General features: G+C 40.9%; 1 protein-coding gene across 1 annotated transcript in view; it reads left to right on the forward strand.

The window, feature by feature from the left end:
* Window positions 1-6,505: 6,505 nt before the first annotated feature.
* Window positions 6,506-19,790, forward strand: part of LOC139217508 (apolipoprotein B-100-like) — a 35,007-nt gene continuing 21,722 nt past the window's right edge. Inside the window, 25 exon segments of the mRNA XM_070848825.1 lie at window positions 6,506-6,621; window positions 7,047-7,091; window positions 7,222-7,334; window positions 7,434-7,579; window positions 7,744-7,891; window positions 8,312-8,464; window positions 8,749-8,873; window positions 9,217-9,302; window positions 9,417-9,867; window positions 9,974-10,088; window positions 10,190-10,336; window positions 10,448-10,659; window positions 10,786-11,005; window positions 11,256-11,414; window positions 11,519-11,722; window positions 11,830-11,997; window positions 12,263-12,468; window positions 12,698-12,868; window positions 13,247-13,377; window positions 13,497-13,698; window positions 13,836-14,008; window positions 14,117-14,292; window positions 14,399-14,511; window positions 14,625-14,998; window positions 15,121-19,775. Of these exon segments, the coding sequence (XP_070704926.1) occupies window positions 6,567-6,621; window positions 7,047-7,091; window positions 7,222-7,334; window positions 7,434-7,579; window positions 7,744-7,891; window positions 8,312-8,464; window positions 8,749-8,873; window positions 9,217-9,302; window positions 9,417-9,867; window positions 9,974-10,088; window positions 10,190-10,336; window positions 10,448-10,659; window positions 10,786-11,005; window positions 11,256-11,414; window positions 11,519-11,722; window positions 11,830-11,997; window positions 12,263-12,468; window positions 12,698-12,868; window positions 13,247-13,377; window positions 13,497-13,698; window positions 13,836-14,008; window positions 14,117-14,292; window positions 14,399-14,511; window positions 14,625-14,998; window positions 15,121-19,775 (8,748 nt within the window). The 5' untranslated portion in view covers window positions 6,506-6,566.

The following is a 19,790-nucleotide window of genomic DNA, read 5'->3' on the forward strand; positions in this document are numbered from 1 at the left end:
TATATTTATCAATGTGAATGTCTTAAATGTAGAAACAGTTTATCATTTACAAATTCAAATTGTTTGTCATGAGCAAACAAAAGTCCAGCATCCAGCTGAGCAGAGTTGATCGGTGACTGAGGTTTCTGTCTGAAGTCAAATTTCAGTGAGTGAAGGAGAGATGTCATACAAACTGCCTCTAAAAAGTATATAAGCAAAAGCGACACAAAAAACTGTCTCTCTTCATCCATGCCCCTCCTGTACCTTACATTTTAGCTGTTGCTGTCGTTCAACTTGTAACTACATGGACCCAATGAAAACAGTTATGCATGACAACTTCATCTAAAACTCTAAAGTTGCCATTTGCTCTCTGCATGTTCATGAACCTACTGATACAGTTATGTCATGTTTTTTAGAAACCACAGGGGGGCACTAGGACTTTTTTCAATGATGCTACAGTTAAATAATAGACTGGTCCTGCAGTTTTAAGAAGCTGTTGCCTGAATTTCATTATTCATTTGCATGATAGCATGTTATTCTTTAAAACACTGAATGGTAGAAATTCTATACTATACATTGATTATCAGCAGATTTTGGTCTGCATATAAGTTAACTTTCCAAAAGCCTATCAGCTCCTTTCCAAACCAACCAACTGTGAAAAAGATGCATTCCAAATTAATTAAGAGGCAGATGTGATCTCAGGGACACATAACTGATGGCCTTGTTGATTTGTGCCAAGCTATGTAACTCCTTGAGCTTCTGTTGGCTGAATTGAAAAATGCTCTTATCAGTATCAATAGTTTACTTTTTATTTTGCAATTTCTTTGTATTCCAGCTAGCTGGCTGCATGTCTTTAATTCATTCAGTAAAGTACTAAAAATATAAACTTTTTTTATATAAAAGTCAAAACAAGTCCAGGCAAGCCTCAGCCTCTCAGTTGAACCACTAATTGAGCTTTTGAGTAACATTGTCAGAAACTGAAACCTTTGATCCATGACTGTCTCTCTTTAACAGTATTGGAACATGTTATCAAGTAGTTCTTGAGGGTACTAGAAGATACCAGTTAGTGTGATGTAGGGCGGTGTTTTCAGGGTGCTGCCCTCTGCCCTGAAACAGGTGAAATGTAACAAAATGTTCACTTGCAATAGAGATTACACGTAATGTTTATTCTAAGTCTTTTTCTGCAAAGAAATACTTGTGAACAAAGATTGTGATATTGCTTAATTTACACACCAAGTAAATGCCTGCTCTTCCTCAGTGATATTATGCAATAGCTTGAAACGTAAGCCAGTTTCAACATGTATCATGAATCCTGGAAGCTGAACACAGAAAGCTGGATGAAATGATATTGGTTTATAATCAGTTAGGCAATTTATAAATCCTGCTGTTTGCCAATAGACATGCCACAAACATGGAAGATGTGTGAAATGATTATCAACCGACTGCAGCAACAAATCAGATAACTCAGTAACATGTCTACCTGACACCTCTTTGCTCCACTTATTGCACAACCTGATCTGCTTCGGCCAAAGCAAGGGAACTTAAAGAATGCACTCCTGAAACTGGATTATCTGCTGCTCAGTTGGAGAGAATTCTAACCAAACTACAGCACCAATCAAATTACAGCATGTGGATCCATCACTCACCGCTGACATGTTGATTTCCTTAATTTCAACAGCTTTATTACTCATAGTATGACAGTTACTCAGCTTTTCTACTCTAAGGCAAGGACCCTTCCACACACTTGGCAAGTACGATTTACAGGCAAGTTTGCTTCAATACGCATTTCTTTCAGTCATGCTTTTTTTTAGCACCTTGAGGGACTCAAGAGGGACTAACCCTAACCCCCAGAAAAGATCGTATACCTAACAACAAACTTGCAATACTGACTGAGTCCTGAGTGGGACAGAGCTCTTTAGGTTACAGGTCTGATCTGGTTCTGTAATGGCCCGTAAATCCTCTTCATGAAAGATAGTGTCATATCAGAAAAGAACAGGCATAATTACAGAAATAACATGAATAATTGATGTATTTCATTTCATCAGCTCCAGGGGCCTGGTATTGTGGTGCTGCCAACATTCTTGCTGTGGACACTTTTATGACCCCTATGGCAACTTTAAAAACAAAACAATCGTGCCTAGTGACAAATCTTTGGACTTTTTCGACAGATGTTCTCTCATATCTCTTGAAGAGAGTGCACTCATGTGGCTGTTGCTCTCTGGATTGTGTGTGATCAGTGAGTGGAGACGGAAAGCCTCACCAAGTTGAGTCTACTGATCATCATGCAGACAGAAACATGAATGAGTCTGACCACCCATTGTTTGTCTGATGACTGTGTGCGCTTTTTGTAGGAAATTACTCAACTTTTTTTCTCAAAATACAGAGTTACAAGTTTATTCCAGTGTCTTGGTCTTCTCTATTCATGACATTTAAGTTCCACAATCTGTGCAGCAACCTTCATAACAAGACAGATTTAGATGCTTTTAGATGAAAGAACTGGAATGTGTGTTTACATGATGTCACAAATAAGAAAATTACTATGTGATGAAATCTAGTGACATGTAGCAACTACTAGCAAGGACGATTTTTGACTCATTGAAAATGAGTTGGTTACATCATCTGTCTATTGGTCTCTCTAACACACTTCATATACAAGAAAACATTCAGCTATTACCAGTTCAAGTACTGGACCTTTAGCTCTTTGCATCAAAAAGTTAAAGTAACTCAAAATTTAAGATGGTGAAACCCCTAGTTTGACTCCAGCGGACGAAGAAGACCATACAGGTGGAGACGCCAGCTGAGTAGCAGCTATAACATTAGCTGACTGGCAATAAGGCAGTATTTCCTACAAAAGTCCTTTCAAAATCAGGTATGAAAGTCTTTTATAGTGCCAGCTGGAAAAGAAAGTTGGAACAAGTTGTTATCAGAACTGCTTTAATAAAATCACTTACATTACCAGGTTCTCTTAGCTGCTTTCACACTAATTTTGTGTTATCTCTATTTCATATCATGTTACTTTTTGTTTGTCTCTTAAGTTGTTTTATATGAAACAGGTGTGTGATTGTTATGGAAGCTGCTGATTGAACTTGGCCTCCTTAATGAGATTGGTCTATAATTTCAGATCCAAATGCAAGGTTCTGTAAAGCAATAAGAATTATCAGTCAATCAATCTTTATTTATATAGCGCCAATTCACAACAGCGTTATCTCAAGACGCTTTACATAAAGAGCAGGTCTAGACCAAACTCTTTAATTAGAGCCATATTTATTCATTTGTTTAATTCATTTATTCATAATCTCTCGATTTTTAAGATATGACTAATGGTTTATGTATCATCTCCTTTCTCCTTTGGTTTATGTATCATCTCCTTTCGTCCTCTGACTGAAGAGGCGTCTTATCTCTAACTTGTACTAAGTCCAGCCATTATGACTCCTACTGCATCAACAAGACTGGATCACCACAGTTAAATGGGGGGAGAGCTGATTCTGCTGTCTGGGTCTGGCTCTGACTCATCCTGTAAGGGTCCAGAGAAATCCAAATTCACATTACAAGACACAATCAGGCTTTATTGACTTTGGGATGCCAACCAGCACAGCTGATTATTTATTATTCAAGAAAAAAGTACATACAATACATACAAGATAACTGCTTGATCTATGGATATTTTGTATTTTGTGATCACTTGTCTGTATCAATTTTCTCTAATTAATATTATGTTGAAAATGCTTGTAGTACATGACTGCAACCACACAGGGTGAGAAATCAGATTTGTAATTGTAATAACTCTTTTAACTCATTTTTATGTATTGATAAAACTTTTGATTACGGCCATTTGCTCCAGGCCCCAATGAGTTGTTCCTGCACACTGTGATAACTGCACTCAGTGCTGCTGTGACTCTTATGCAATGGGAGAGTGTCTGTTCTTCTGCCTGATTAACTTATCTTGAATTGACTTATGGTCTCAAATCCCAGTCAGCTGTCATACATTTCTCTTAGGAGGTGAAAGGTGAACCAAGAATGTTGAGATACCATATTTTGAAATAGATAATTACAATTGAAAATTGTATTAATAACGTGTAATTTCAACACATTTCAGATGTTATTGAATCTGCTTTGGGCTTTTCTGTAAAAACAAATGACAGTAACGTTAAATTCACTTTGTTGTAGGGCACTAGCGCACCAATCTACCAATCTACAACACTGTGGGACATTATCTCAAACTGAGTAAACATGATAGGTTAGGTACCAGGTACTATCCACAGCTTTTGCCAATAGAATAGAATGGTTCCAAGCAAGTAGAGTCGAGCCAAGCCAAGCCACGCCATAAGAGGCTAGAGAGGCCCTCTTCTAAATAATAGGATTTAAAGTAGAATATATTACAAAGCCTGAAACTGACAAAGACATTCATATTGTTTCAGTCAAATTAGAATTAGATTAAAGGTCCCATATAATACTAATTTTTCATTCAAGTTTACATACATGCATTTGGAGGCTCCAGTAGAAGAGGTTTACATGGTTTAATATGCAAAAAGCAAAGATTATTTTTCTCGCATCATATGTGGCTGCTCCAGCTTTTTTCAGCTTCTTTCTGCACCGTTTTAAACGAATAGAACAAACTCTGTGCTTTGCTTTTGCATTCAGCATCTTTGTGTTACTCTGAGTTGGTTCAGGAGGTTTTCACTGGCAGAGGCAGTCCACCTCCTGGTGGGCTGGAGGAGGTCACATGATCAACAGATCCCCTTATGGCATCATAAAGGGAGCCAAATCTAAATGAGGTGTGATCTTTTCCTAAAAATCTGGAAGGCTGCTGTTCAGAAAAAAATAGTGTTTTAGTATGATGTATTTAAGGCCTTGTGCAAAACCCTTTTTGTTTGAATCTACAAAGCTTTCTAATATCCTTTATCACAGACCACATGTATATAAGTGTGCCACATTATTATGCAAGTCCTATTTAACTTTGACCATGGACAAGAAAAGTGACCTGACCAAAGAGTCAAAGAGTCTGAGCAAGGGATAATCTACAAATGATATAGCCAAGAAATTGCAGCGTGACCACCGAACCATAAAAAGATATGTCCAAAATAGTCAGGATGGGAGAAAACCCAGAGTAGAAAAAGCTTGTCCAACATTATCAAGCCGAGAACTGTCAAGAAACAAACAAGAGGTTGCTAAAAGACCCTTAGCTACCAGTAAGGCCATTTTGGAAGCTGTGGGGCTCGATGATGTACCCAGGTCTACTTGATGCAGGACGCTAAAAGGACGCTTGATGATGAACTTGTTGGTCCTTTCCATCCTTTCAGGATGGTGTAAAAGTGAATTCTGAGGGGTACTGCACTTTTTAAAACTGCAAAAGTTTTATTTTGTATACAATTGTAAAGAAAACTGTTGTTTTTGTTGAAGTTTGAATACACATTCTTCACATTTGAGAAACTGAGATTATGAAATGTTCAAGCTTCTAGCACACAGTATATCTGCTTTTTGTTTTTGGTTCTGACTTTTGACAAATGATGACTGTGCTCCATTCAGGTGTAGGCCAAGCCACTTAGACACCGTGCACTACACCAGGGCTCAGGAACTGGCACATCTAAAAGGAATGCAGCCATTATTAATGCCACATGTTACAGATGTGCTTATAATGCTATGATAAAAGATGATATTGTGTGTGCACAATATCATGATAGGCATGGCATGAAACGGCCTAAAAAAGGTACAGTGCATTGTGCATGTCATAAAAAACAAAAAAAACGTGGTGATAACACGCTACACGCGCTGCAGCTGAAGCAGCAGATGACTTTCAATTCTGTGTCAATATGATTCATATTGTTCAACAGTCATGGGACAAAGGTTCACTTAGCTTTCTGTGAGAGGCTGTCATGTATTTGTGGATGTTTAAAAATACACTAAAGGACACTGTAACCTTTGTGCTGAATAATTTTCTGTGAAGAACTCAACATCTTTACTTTCTTCTGAGAAAGTCTTAACTACAACAGTCACTAGACTTGAAGACAGTGGTTTTGAAATAGAGTGAAAAACAAAATGGCACTCAACTAAAAAATTCAAAATACATCCCCTTTCTTACTGATATAGCCACATTAGCTAGTTGATTTGTGCACTGCCCTTTGACCACTGCAAACAAGCAATCAAAGTTAGTGATTCAGGATATATGAGCTGTTATATGACATTGATCTGATTGCAAATGCTTTATAGAATAAACGTGTTTTTTTTTAATTATGAGCATAAATACATTCATTTCTCCATTAAAAATGACCTCAGTATCAGCCCAATGTCTCAAGAAAACAACCCCAAATAATAAAACAAGAGCCAGAGAGGTAATTTGACATAATCGCATCGACCGCCCCCACCCAGTGCTGACAAGTCTTAGTTTGTGAAATGTTTTAACCTTTGGCCTGCCACAAGGACTGCTCAGACTTTGGAACCAGGGCAACACATTTCCAAGTCCTGGTAATCACATACAGTAAGACTGGAGGGGTATAAAAGCCAGAGGGTCAGAGCACAAGAATTAGTCTTCAGAGAAAGTGGAGGACTCCCCTTACCTTAAGGCTTCAAGGAGCTTTGCTAAACCCATCATGGGGTGTACCAAGCTCTGCCTTTTGCTGCTGCTGGGCACATACACACTAGCCCGTAAGTATTGTACTTTTATATTGAAGCTAATAGAATTTTAGGATATAGTTTTATATATTAAGTGTAAATCTGTTTGAGAATAAATAAGATTAGTGTTTGTTTGTTGCTTAGTATTTTAAAGAGATGATCATTTCCCATAAGATTTTGTTTTGTATGAGACAAAAAGTGGCAGTGATATTCTACAGCGTGTTTGGTACTCAAGCATTACTTTTGTCACACCAGTTGTGATAGCTGAGGCTGTTCTAATCATTTTTGAATGACAGACAAGTGAAATACAACAACAAAGAATAAACATTTAATATTGAATGATACTTGTAAATACTGATTCTATATTATTTAATTATTTTGTTCTCAGTTAAGTTTCTGAGCTTTTTAGTTTGTGGCTTTTGAAATTGTCAAGCAAACTTTTTTTTCATCCTTTACAGAGCAAGATGTGGGAAGTGTTGAGGAGCAATCTCCAGTTTGCTTTTGTGAGTTTTTTTTTTTTCATTTGTCATTTTTCTTTGTCATATTCAACTATCCATTTAAATCTAAAAAGATGTACAGTCTGTTAAATGCTAACATTACAGAGCTCTAACTGATAGTTCACATGTGTTTTAGTGGCCAAAAGATTCAAGAACTTCAGACGGTTTGTGTACAACTATGAAGCCGAGGCGTTAAACGGCGTGACTGGAGCTACCGACAACAAGAGCGGCCCCAAAGTCTCCTGCAAGGTATGTCTCACGGCCCCCATCATTACTGCACTGACAACAGTCTTGTGACCCTGAAAAGAAAACAGTAGTACTAAGAAAAATGTTTAATCTGCCGCACAGGTTGAGGTTGATGTGCCCCAGACCTGTAGCTTCATCCTCCACACCACAGAATGCTCTCTGAGCGAGATCTTTGATGTGGATGCAGAGGGGAACTCAATGTACCGCCCTGCTGCTGGAGCTCAGGCTTTCAATGCTGCCATGGCCAAGTAAGTCTCCTTGTTATGTTTCCAGCAAATATCTAAAATTCATCTATATTGTTTAGACCTAAAACTGAGCACTGCATAGTCAGAAAAGAGTCTAATCTGAGGCAATAAACGAAGTGGAAAGGCTAAATGGCAGGTTGTAAATGGGGATCTGTCCACGTCTACAGGAACCCATTGAAGATCACAGTTGAAGGACAGGCTATTGTCAGACTTTACCCTGAGGATGATGAGCCTGTCAACATCCTGAACGTCAAGAGGGGGATCGTGTCTGCTCTCATGGTGCCAGTAATGGAAGAGGAGAGGAACAAATTGATGGTAGCTCCCCTTTTTTAGTGCCTTATTTTTGTTGTGTCAGTATTTACTGCAGTTGCTAATCAATTGAGGCCAGAGTTCCTGAGTTGAGCATGAAGCTGTTTGTGGTGCAGACTCATGCAAAGATAAACAAGTTGCACAATGAGGAGATAAGCTGCCCCAGTAACAGGTGATAAATACACTCGCATAACATCATGTTCTCACAATGGCAATCTTCAGCTGCAGGTCGAAGTCCTAGATACGTTTATCTGGCTAATGGCATCACCTGCTGTCATAAGGGGCAATCTTTCAGATCAATTGATAATCAGATTCAGTAGGATTGCTAGATGACAAAAAAACACTTTACCACCCTTGCTCTTGCAACTTTATTGAATTGGATCCAACAACATCCTCAGTACTGATGATGCCTCTCATCATTTTCAGCCCACCGTGCACGGAGTGTGTGCCACCGACTTCACCGTCAACGCCAGAGAGGACATTGCCACTGATGTGACTGTCAGCAGGGATCTTTCCTTATGTGAACAGTTCTCTCCCAGGAAGCAAGTTACCAGTCCCCTGGCCCTCATCTCTGGCATGGTAAGATATAGAGCCTCCACAACCTCATACTGTCACCATCACAAACCAAAGCTGAGAGTTGTTAGATTGTGTAAAGCATGTGAACTTTAAAATCCACCCTCTTAATGGCATAATATAGTTTTAAATGGATTGCCTTACAAAGCCAGCAAAAAACACTAAGAAAACCAAGCCAAGCCAAATCATTAAGCCATCTTAAAACATGGTATTTTTTTTACTGTTTTCCAGCAGCCTGTTCTTTCTCATAACCTTATAGCAAAACACTAATGTTGTCTTTCTACCATCAGAGCAAACCTCTGTCCAAGATGATTAGCAGCACCCAGACTTGCAACTACAAATTTGACAACCAGAAGAAGCACATGACAAGTGGAACCTGCACAGAGAAACACATCTTCCTGCCCCTCTCCCACCAGTAAGTTTTAAAACCATGAAGCATCCGGAGTCTTTCAGACCTTTAAAGTGGCTCATTATTACAGTGGGCAGTGGGACATACTTCTTGACTTTGTAGGTTGTAGGTTTGTTTCATTATTTATGCACTACTTCCGTATATATGCTTTGGAAAAATATAAAAACTTTTGGTACATTTGTATGAATTACTATTTCTGGTATGAATTGCTTGAAATGTGCTTAACATTTCAGGATTGTTTTCATTGTATTCTCTATTAACTGGTCCATACTTCCAAAAACAGACGAACAGAGATGCTTTATGTAAAATAGAATAAAATAAAATATTGCCTAATTTCCTCTGCCAACAGGAATGAATATGGAATTTCAGCTGTGGTGAAGCAGACTGTGACTCTGAGGGAGACAGTCAAGATCAATGACAGAATCTTTGACCACAGTGAGTGTTTTCAGCTTTTATAAATAGCTTGTAAAATATCAAGACATTCTCAATATCTCAAATGTGTCCACTTTGTTTGCATTTTCTCACTGTTTGTGGTATAATTCTGTACAGATGAGAACAACTTCAGGCAGTTGTCTATGGATGTTGCTGATGACAAATCCACTGTGCAGACCAAGGATGCTGCCATTGCCACAATGCAGCAGCTGAACGGCCTGTCGCAGACCACCCAGGGCGAGCAGCGTGCCAGCCTCTTCCGCCAGCTGGTGTCTGAGCTGCGTGGCCTGAAGGCTGATGTCATGGGATCTGCTGCTGTTGAGATGATGGACATTTCCAGTGCTCTGACATGGCAAGCTCTGGCCCAGTGTGGCACCCCAGAGTGCACCAGCGCCATTCTGAAAGTCCTCAGGACCTTTGACGATGCTGCTCTTGAGGTTGATGCTGTTGTCTACGCCCTGGCACTGCTGCCTAGCCCCTCCCGCCTCTTGGTGAAGGACATGTTAGCTATGGCTCAGTACAAGCAGAGCAAACCCATCATGTATGCCCTGAGCAATGCAGCCAGGAAGTAAGTAAACCTACAAATCTGGTGAAAGTCCTCCTTATTACTCTAGCACAGAGTGGTGGTGTCTGTCGTAAATGATCAAATCACTAATGTCTAAATTTGTCATCAGACTTTACCAGGCTGAGGGCGTCACCCCTGAGATCACTGCTGTCTCTGAGTTCATGACTTCCCTTCTGGGAGCAGACTGCGCTGGGGACAAAGATCTGACCTTCTTGACCCTGAGGGTAGGTGACCAGCTGTGAACATAAAGTGCCTATAAAATATAATTTGTTATAGCAACTTCCTGTTCCATGCCTTTTCTAATTGTGTGTACTATTTCATCCAGGTTGTTGGCAACATGGGAGATGTCATGGAGGCTGCTGACCCCGCAATAAAGACCACCCTGATGAAGTGCATGAGGCAGCCTGCAACCACACTTTCTGTGCAGCTGGCTGCCATCCAGGCTTTCAGACGCATGTCTGTGACAGATGAGGTAATCAACACACCCCTCTGCAGATGAACAGTATCCTAGTTTCCCAATTTCGTAGTGTGGAGTTTTCCTGAAATACAGTGACAAACATGTAATTCTCGCATTTCTATCCAGATTCGCTCAAACCTCCAGAGGGTCAGCCAGTACGCCAGGGGTGCTGTGCAGAAGCGCCTGGCAGCTTACCTGATTCTGATGAGGGATCCCCAGGACAGTGATATTGAGATGGTGAAGAAGCTGCTTAAACAAGAGCAGAATGTGCAGATCAAGTCCTTTGTGACCTCACACATCTACAATATCATTTCCTCCACTGATCCAAAGATCCAGAGGTGAGAATGAAGCACCTGTCAGCTGATAGCACAGTTTCTGTTGTATTTCATGGAAATGCTGTGCTGGTTTAACAACCCTACTGCTTATATTCTGCTGAATGTTTTACATTTCCTTCTTCTACCCAGGCTCGGTAAGAAGATACTGGATGCCATGCAGGACACTGACGTCGCCACACACAGCGACTACACCACAAAGTCACGCAATTACAAGCTCGGCATGGGACATGAGAACATGCAGGCCAGCATTCAGAGCAACATCATCTTTGATCCCAGTAGCCAGTTGCCAAGGGAGGTCTTGCTGGAAACTACCCTGAAAGCTTTTGGTTTCAACATGGATATGTGGGAGGTGTGTAACACTATAGATCATAATAATCAGTAATTCGTTGCTGTTTCAGATGGAAGTTTTATACATATAAGAAATACTAACAGATTAAAATTATATATTATTATTATTATTATTATTTCTTGTACTGGACTTTCAGGCCAACCCTAACCATCTGCCACTGAAATTAAAGCAAAATAACACACACATTATTTTGCCTAGGGTCAGGATTTAACACTCACACTGTTTTGAATCTGTTTTATTTTTCCAATAGATTGGCATGGAAGGAAAGGACTTCGAGCCAACAGTTGATGCTTTGTTTGGAAAGAACGGGTTCTTCCCCGACACTTTGGCCAAGGCTATGTACTGGGCTGTAGACAAGATACCAGGACTGGAGAAATGGGTTACTCCCATGGGATCAGAAGGACGGAAGGTATGTATAGTGGGCAATTATTCAGTTAGACACTTTTAGTCTGAGTAGTGTTGTCATTTCCAGTGATACCACCACAACTAATACAATGGATTTTTTTTCCTAAGGTTCCCGAAAATCTTGTGAGAGAAGTTGTTCGCAACTTTAACAAGCTGGTTAAAGATCTGCAGAGTCAGGATTCTCCAGAGGCCATGGCCTACCTGAGGATCATGGGAGCTGAGCTCGGCTACATCAAGGGCAATGAATTGAAGTCTATTGTGGATAATGCTAGGATGTATGCAGAGATTTTCATGAAGATCATTCCTACCAAGGTACAGTTCTATATTCCTCTAAAGTAAAGGCTGTCCAACAAATTTCAACTCTCTTTCTGTACTACAGTGGGAGAGAATTCAAACTAACTGTTGTTTCTTTGTATCAGGTCATGACTAACCTGATGTCCAGCACTGACAATGAGATCTTTGCCCATTACATCTTCATGGACAACAAGTTCATCATGCCAACGGCATCTGGCTTGCCTCTGACATTTGCTCTGTCTGGTACCTTTACTCCTGGTGCGAAGGGAGGCCTTCGCATTGCACCAAACATGGTAAAATTTCCATTTTTTGCCCTGAATCTATCCTTACTTTCAAAAAGTAAAGTAAAGGTTTATTATTATACTATTCTATTAATGTTTTTCCTCAAATGTCCCGCAAAGAGTTATTGAAATGTAGAATTAAGATAATAATTCAGTATAAGTAGTATTGGTAGTATAATAGTAGCAGCAATAGTTGTATGATTGTAGCTTTATCATTGTATATTTTTTCATGGCTCTGCAAACTATTTAATGCCATGTGATCTGTTTTTGTCTACAGAAGGAGCTGTTGTTCATGCCCTCTGTTGGAGTTGAGTTTGTGACCCAGATGGGAGTCCATGTCCCTGAATTTGTTGTGTCCACTGTTGAGATGCACACCAACATGTACCATGAGAGCACTCTCAATGCCAGGATCACCATGGAGGACAGCCAGGTCAAGCTTTCCATCCCCGCACCACAGGGTACCACAAAGCTCTTCAGTATCAGGTAACACAAAACATAAAATACATTTATGTATTGCATTTATTAATAAAATGGTAAATAAAAAGTGTGTTGATGTCCCTTTGTAAGCCTGTTGTAGGTCACACAAAGGTGTAGAAACAAAAAATGTTCTCCAACTAGCATAAAACAAGCAATCAAACAAAGCTACTGGTAGGGCACACAACAAAGTTATCAAAAAATATAAACTGATTTTGCTATTTTTTCTTTGAAATAGCAATAAGGTGCTGATTGTTGGTAGTGGCTCCTCTGCAATGATCCCACATGTACTGGGTGAAGCAAACTGCAGACCTCTCTTCTCTGGAATCAAATACTGCACCAAAACACTCCATGCTTACACCGGTGATAAGGCCGCTGTTCCTTACTTCCCCCTGAATGGAGAGACTAAGTAAGTTGATTATTTGATTATTTTGTCTTAAATGTTACTTTAAGTAATGTAATTATGTAAATTTGTGTCTCATTTCTGTTATGTGACATATTCCAGTATGATAAGGGATGTTGGCAGGAATGAGAATAATGTAGTGTGGGACAGTAGAAAAGTTAAATCAATCAGTCAGTCAATTTGATTTTTGAATATCATATAAAATATATTACTTTCAAGAGGTGGTATTATTGGTGTGATGTGTATGTGTCCATGCAATGATATACTGTTTAGTAACAGTGATCAAAGTTTAGCATACAAATACTTGTGAAATGTCAGTGCAATATTATAGAACACTTATAAGACAATTCATCTGTGACTCAAACTTTGTTCTTTTCACCTTAGATTTACTGTGGATATCAAGCCCACTGACGAGGTCTCTGAGTACACAGCCACCATCGCCTATAAACTCCTCAGTGAAGGAAAGGATGGCCGCCAGAAGGTTGATTCCTTGAAGTTGGCCCTGAGAGCTGAGGGTATGAGCATCTTATTTGGGGGAATAATTTACACTGACTATGTGCCATAAGCTCCTTTATAATTCTGGTTTATACACATCCATCATCACCTTGTACTTTTTCTAATTTTGTGGCTTTAGGTGCTCAGACTACTGAGGCTACAGCCACCATGAAGTACAACAGGAACAGGAATGTTTTCACCACCCAAGTCCAGATACCTGACTTTGATGTTGAGGCTGGCGTTAAAATTGGCATGACTGACAGCAGTGCCAAAGGCAAATCCATTATCCTCGAGATTTCCAACAAGAATGTGCCCCAGCTCTCTCTGATTGGCCGTGCCAAGTGAGTTAACACAGCCACAGATTTTATTTAGACACTTTTTCATTAATAATGTACCATACTTAAAGCTAGGTACTCATTTCCATATTGTACTTTTATATACAATCATTGACTGGATTTATTATTTTTATTAATCACAGGGTTCAGGCTATGACTGATGGCATGCTGCAGGTTCAGCTGTTAGTCCCCTCACTCAAGACTGATGCCGCCATCACTGCTACCATGAGCAAAGCTGACGGACTCACCATGGAGATCAAAAGTGATGTCAAGCTGCCAGAGACCACCTCCATTCAGGCAGTCACATTCAAATATGGTCTGTATGAGAAAATAGGGCTAATGGACTTAAAAAATTTACCATTTTAGGAATTTGTCCAAACTCTCTCATACATAAAAGTAAAATGTTAAATGCCTTGTGTCTCAGGTAAAGACCAAGCTGAGGTTCAGCTGATGTCCAACATGAACGCTGATACTAAGATCCTGGTGTCTTACACTGAAGCCTCCAAGGCCTGGTTCAGCCAGCTTGTGGAGGATGTCAAGGACCAACAGGTTGTCAAGACTGACATGAAAGTGGGTCATATCTTCAACAAGGCAGCAAAGGTGAAAACAATATGATCATTTTAAGTATTTTAGCATTTTTGCAGACCTTGACTTAGTTCTAGTTCCTCCTTACTAAAGCATGAGAAATGTGGTATTCTTTCATTAGGTCATCGACAAGTGGTTGGACAAGATCCCAACTGATAATCCATATGTTGAGACTCTGAACAGAATAACAGCTGTGGAAATGCCCTCCATGCCTGAAAACCTATTCATGAACCTGTAAGTAAATCCTGAATCTCATAACAATATGTTTTATATGGATTATGAGAACATTTACTCACCAGAAGAACGTTTCCAACTGAACAACTGCTCTGCTTTCATCCATTCACCAGTGAAAGCACATTCAGATACCAGTTCAACCAGGACAGTTTGACCATCAGTATCCCTCTGCCTCTTGGAGGCAAAACATCTGAGGAGCTGAGGATACCTCCAATGGTGACCTCCCCACGCATCTCTGTGCCTCAGCTGAACATGGATTTTGCCTCACGGGAGATCCAAATCCCCACTTTTACCATTCCTTCTGAGTATGATCTCACCCTGCCTCTGATGGGAATGGTGGAAGCATCTGCCAAGGTCAACAGCAATTATTACAACTGGGAAGCAATGGTGTCTGCTGGTAACAACACTGAAGAGTCGCCTACCTATTTGGCCAAGTTCAGCATCATGGCTGACAGTCCAATCGAACTTCTCTCCTTTTCAACTGAGGGTAGCTTAATCTTTATCCCTTTCTTTATTCATAAGAATTATACTTTTTTTTTTACTAAACTCAAGAGACACAACATATCAATTGATACTAATTCATATTTTTCTGTTCTGTCTGTTTTAAAGGTGCTGCAAAAATCACTGACACAGCAGAGAAAACTATGAAACTGACCATTGATGGTTCCCTGAAGCACATGGTCATGAACACAGGTTTTAATGTGGTGGAAACCATTGCTGTCACTGACAATGTAATGACAACGGGAAGGTACAACGTGTATGCCATCGCCCCTCTGGGTCTGGACACTTCTCTGACTATTACCACCCAGGTCCTCCTTGACTCAAACATGCTTTCGGGAGATATCAACACAGACGGAAGTGTGACTGTTGGACCCATGACTGCTAGCACCACCTATCTCCACACCTTCTCTGTTGAGCCAGCCAAAAAAGAAGCAAGACTGGAGAGCACACTGAAGGTGAACTCTGAAATCCTTAAGGTTTCAAACAAGATCACGGCATCATATGCAGATGAGGAACTTAGGATGGAGTCAAACACCAACGTCAACAGTGATCCCATCAAGCACACCACCAAAATGAGCCTTGGCTACAAAGATGTCAAACTTACCATCCAGTCAGACTCTGTGACCAAGGCTGATGAGCGAATGCTTCGTAGTCAGATGGAGTTTGCTGCCTCTGAAGGACAGGCCAGCCTGAGAATAGAAAATCAAGCTGATGACACAGAGAATCGTGCCTACTCACTGCTCACTGGGTCCATGAAGCCCTCCGGCCTGGAGATCAATGCTGATGCGTCCTTGAACATCTTTTCAAGCCTTGCCTCTCACAAGGCAACCTTGGCTCTGAACATGAATGGCCTAACCACCAGCTGTACAACAACTGCTCAGCACAGTCCAATGACCTTTGAGAATACCTTCCATGGTGGAGTTGACACTTCTGGTGCAACCATGTCTCTCACCACCAAGGGAGCCATTAAAGAGAACAAAGCTGAGCTCAGTTTCGAGGGAAAGATTGCAAGCACAGAAGTGTATCTCAACAGCATCTTCAAGGGTAACTTCTTTGACATCAACACAAGGAACAGAGTGAACCTCAGAGTGACTGAAGATGGCTTGATCCTCTCCAACAACATAGTTGGATCTTTCAACGAGATGACAACCGAAAACACCCACTCAATGTCTCTTACGCTTAGATCTTTCAGCCTCCACTCCAAGACAGACAACTTCCTTAACAAGAGGAACTCCTACATGCATGACATCACAATTAATATGGAGCCTTACACCACCTCAGTTATTGTGAAAAATGACCTGAAGATCATGGAGATTAACTTTGTGAATGATGCCCAGTTCAAGGCAGAGCCCTACAGCATGGAGCTGACTGGAACATTGATGGGAATGTTCTCAGAAGAGGAGCTCAAGCACACTTATGAAGTCAAGTTTGCTGACATGGTCCTGTCTGCAAAGTGCAACACTAATGGTAAACTCCTGGGAGCTCATATGACACAAACTACTGATATGGAGGTTGCAGGTCTGACCATGAAGTTCAACAATATGGCTAACTACAACTCACCATCTCTGCGTCTTGACAGCACGGTCAAAACTGTTGCCGCACCCTTCACTCTGGAAATTGATGCCATTTTCAACTCCAATGGTGCAGTGTATCTGTATGGACAGCAGAGCGGTGAACTATACAGCAAATTCCTCCTGAAAGCAGAGCCTCTACTGTTTACACATTCATTTGAGTACAGAGCCTCAACTGACCTTGAACTGGAGGGAAAATTCACCATCAAGACTAATATGGACAACAAGTTCAACAGCATGCTGAGCCTCAATGAACAAAGTGTCACACTGAAGATGGTATCCAAAGTAAATGAGGCCACTTTTGATCAAGAAATGAGTGCATACAACAATGCAGAGAGAATGGGTATTGAGATGACGGGGGCTGTTGAAGATTACACCATCTCTGGATTTGTGAAATATGACAAGAACAGTGACAGCCACTTTGTCCAGATCCCATTCATTGAGCATCTGCCTGCAGTTATTGAGAATGTAAAAACCACAGTGATGGGGCTAATGGACCAAAGCATTGAGATGCTGAAAGACATCAACACCAAGTATGGAATTAGTGACAAGTTTCAGAACAAAGTGTCAGATCTGAAGGAGGTAATTGACAACTTTGACTTCAACCTCTTTGTCCAAGACCTGAGAAAGTTTATCACCTCAGTTGAAAACTACATTATCAACCTAACAGCCAAATTCCCAACTGACAAAGTTATGAATGCACTGAAATCAATGAAGGACACTATCATGGCTTGGATCGAGAAGCATAACATTGCAAACAAATTCAATGTAATTTATACCAAAATAGAGGAGATCCTCTCCAGCTATGAAGTTGAGAAGATTATTGGGGCCATCATGGATGAGGCTGTTAAAATTATGAAGCAGTATGAGGTGAGGGAAAAGATTCAGTCTGTATTTGCTGCTCTCAGGTCAATTGACATCCAGCCCATGCTCAAAAGAGTTAAGGCACCTGTCCAAGAGCTTGTGAATGAGCTGTATGCCTTTGATGTCAAACAGCTGGTTGATGACATAAGTGACTATTTCATGAGAATGGTCCAGAAACTCAAATCTTTTGATTATGACACCTTCACTATGGAGTTGAAAGAGAAAGTGGCAGATATGAGCAAGATTCCCTGTTTTGGAAAACTCTATGGCGAGTTCAGAGTTACTTCCCCTCATTACACACTGAGGACCACTGCTGACATGGAGAACACCACAACTACGTCTGTCACACCAGAGTTCAAAATCAACCTTAACTCACAGGCTACATCCACCTTGAAAATCCTTGACTTCACTGTTGATGCCAGTGCTCATTTTGCTGCACCCAAGATGAGTCGTCTGTCCATCTCTGAAAATATCAAAGTTGACCAGTCGTGTTTTTCACTTGACCACAAGGGAACCGTGACTCTCTATGGCCTGTCAGCTCAAGCGTCTGCTGAAACTACCGCAAAGGCCAATACTGAGCTCTACGTTGCAGAGCTTGTCAATAACGCATTCTTTGCAATGGAAAACGGGGTTTCTGCCACTGTGGAGACAGCCTACACACATGACCTCAACACCTTCAGTAAAACATCGATGACTCAAAAGACTGTTTTCCTGCTTGAAGCTGGCACTGCCCGTCTAACCATTAACAATCTGGCCAAAGGAAAATATGCAGTTCTAGACTTCTCAGATGAGGCAACTCACAAGAGTGACATGGAGGTGGTCATGGATCTCCACACAGCCAAAGTGACTTTCACTGGAGAAACAGGCTGCAGCCACTTCAAAGTAAATCAAAATGTGGTTGCCGATTTGTGCATTTTCCGACATGCAATTATTGATGCCAAGTTTGAGACAGAAACACCTTTCATAAAGGGCAGCGTTGCAGATGTCAAGTTCCAGGCTAAGGTTGAAGATATGAAAATTGATTTCACTGCCTCTCATAATGCAGAGCTAGCTGGAAAGGTTGAGGGAACTCTCTCAAACTCTGCCATTGCTTTGGTCACACCCAGTGAGCTTATGTTTGACACCAAGAACAAGGCAAACGCCAAGCTTTTCCTTCCATTCCAGCTGCCTGCAAAGATGGATCTCCAGAATGACATCTCTTTTACTCTGAACTCTGAAGTGCAGCAAGCTAGCTGGACAGGTCAGGCTAGAGTCAACCAGTACAAATACTCCCATTACTTCACTGTTGATAATGGTGACAGAGAAATTAACATATTTTCCCAGATTAATGGAGAAGCAAATCTGGATACACTGAAGGGTCTTATCACCATTCCTGAAGTAACTGTGCCATTTGTCGGTATGAAGACTCCAAGGGTAGAAGACTTCTCACTGTGGTCAGACACTGGCCTGAGCTCCCTCCTGATTACAACTCAGCAGACATTTGACATGAACTACAAGTTGAAGTACATGAAGAACCCTGAGATGATCACCATTGATATTGATTTGGACCCAGTAATAAATGTCATTAATACCAATGTCAAAACTCTGCACAAGAAAGTGCTCATTGGCAAGGATAAGGCTGCTGCTATCCTGGCTACATCTTATGACAAAGCAAAGGCAGAATATGAAAAATATAGCATTGAGTTGCCCAAAACCATTACAGTCCCTGCCTACAAAGTTCCAGTGATGAATGTTGAGGTGTCCACATTCACCATTCCCCTGCCCGACGTCAGTCTCATCACAATGCCTGCTCTGCATGTTCCATCTGCTCTCAGCAAGCTGACTCTTCCAAAAATCACTCTGCCCAAAATTGAGAACATCAAGATCCCTGTAATGGGTGATCTGACCTATGAGTTCTCCATGAAAACAGCAATGATCACACTTAAGACTGATGCCAGCATCCTCAACCAGGACGGCATCATCATCAAACTTGATGCTTCGTCATCCTCTGAATTTGAGCTCCTGAACGGACAAATTGAGGGCAACACCAACATGAACACAGTTGGAGGATTCAAAATGACCTCTGTCCTGTCTGTAAAACATCAAGTGTTGGAGGGAAACCATGACAGCACCATCATCTTAAGCTATGAAAATGTGGAAACCTCCATCGCCAATTCAGCAAAGTTCAATCTACCTGACATGACTATGGAAATCTACCAGGAGATTACTGGAAATCCACAGGAAGGCCTTGTTGTCTCTATGTCCACTCCATCTGCAGGACATATTGCACTTCAAATGCAAACTAAGCGACCAGCACAAGTAAAAGCAAGACTCTACGGTCGCTACCCAGTAAGAGAGCTTCTG

The sequence above is a fragment of the Pempheris klunzingeri genome, chromosome 18, assembly GCF_042242105.1.
Source record: "Pempheris klunzingeri isolate RE-2024b chromosome 18, fPemKlu1.hap1, whole genome shotgun sequence".
NCBI lineage: Eukaryota > Metazoa > Chordata > Actinopteri > Acropomatiformes > Pempheridae > Pempheris > Pempheris klunzingeri.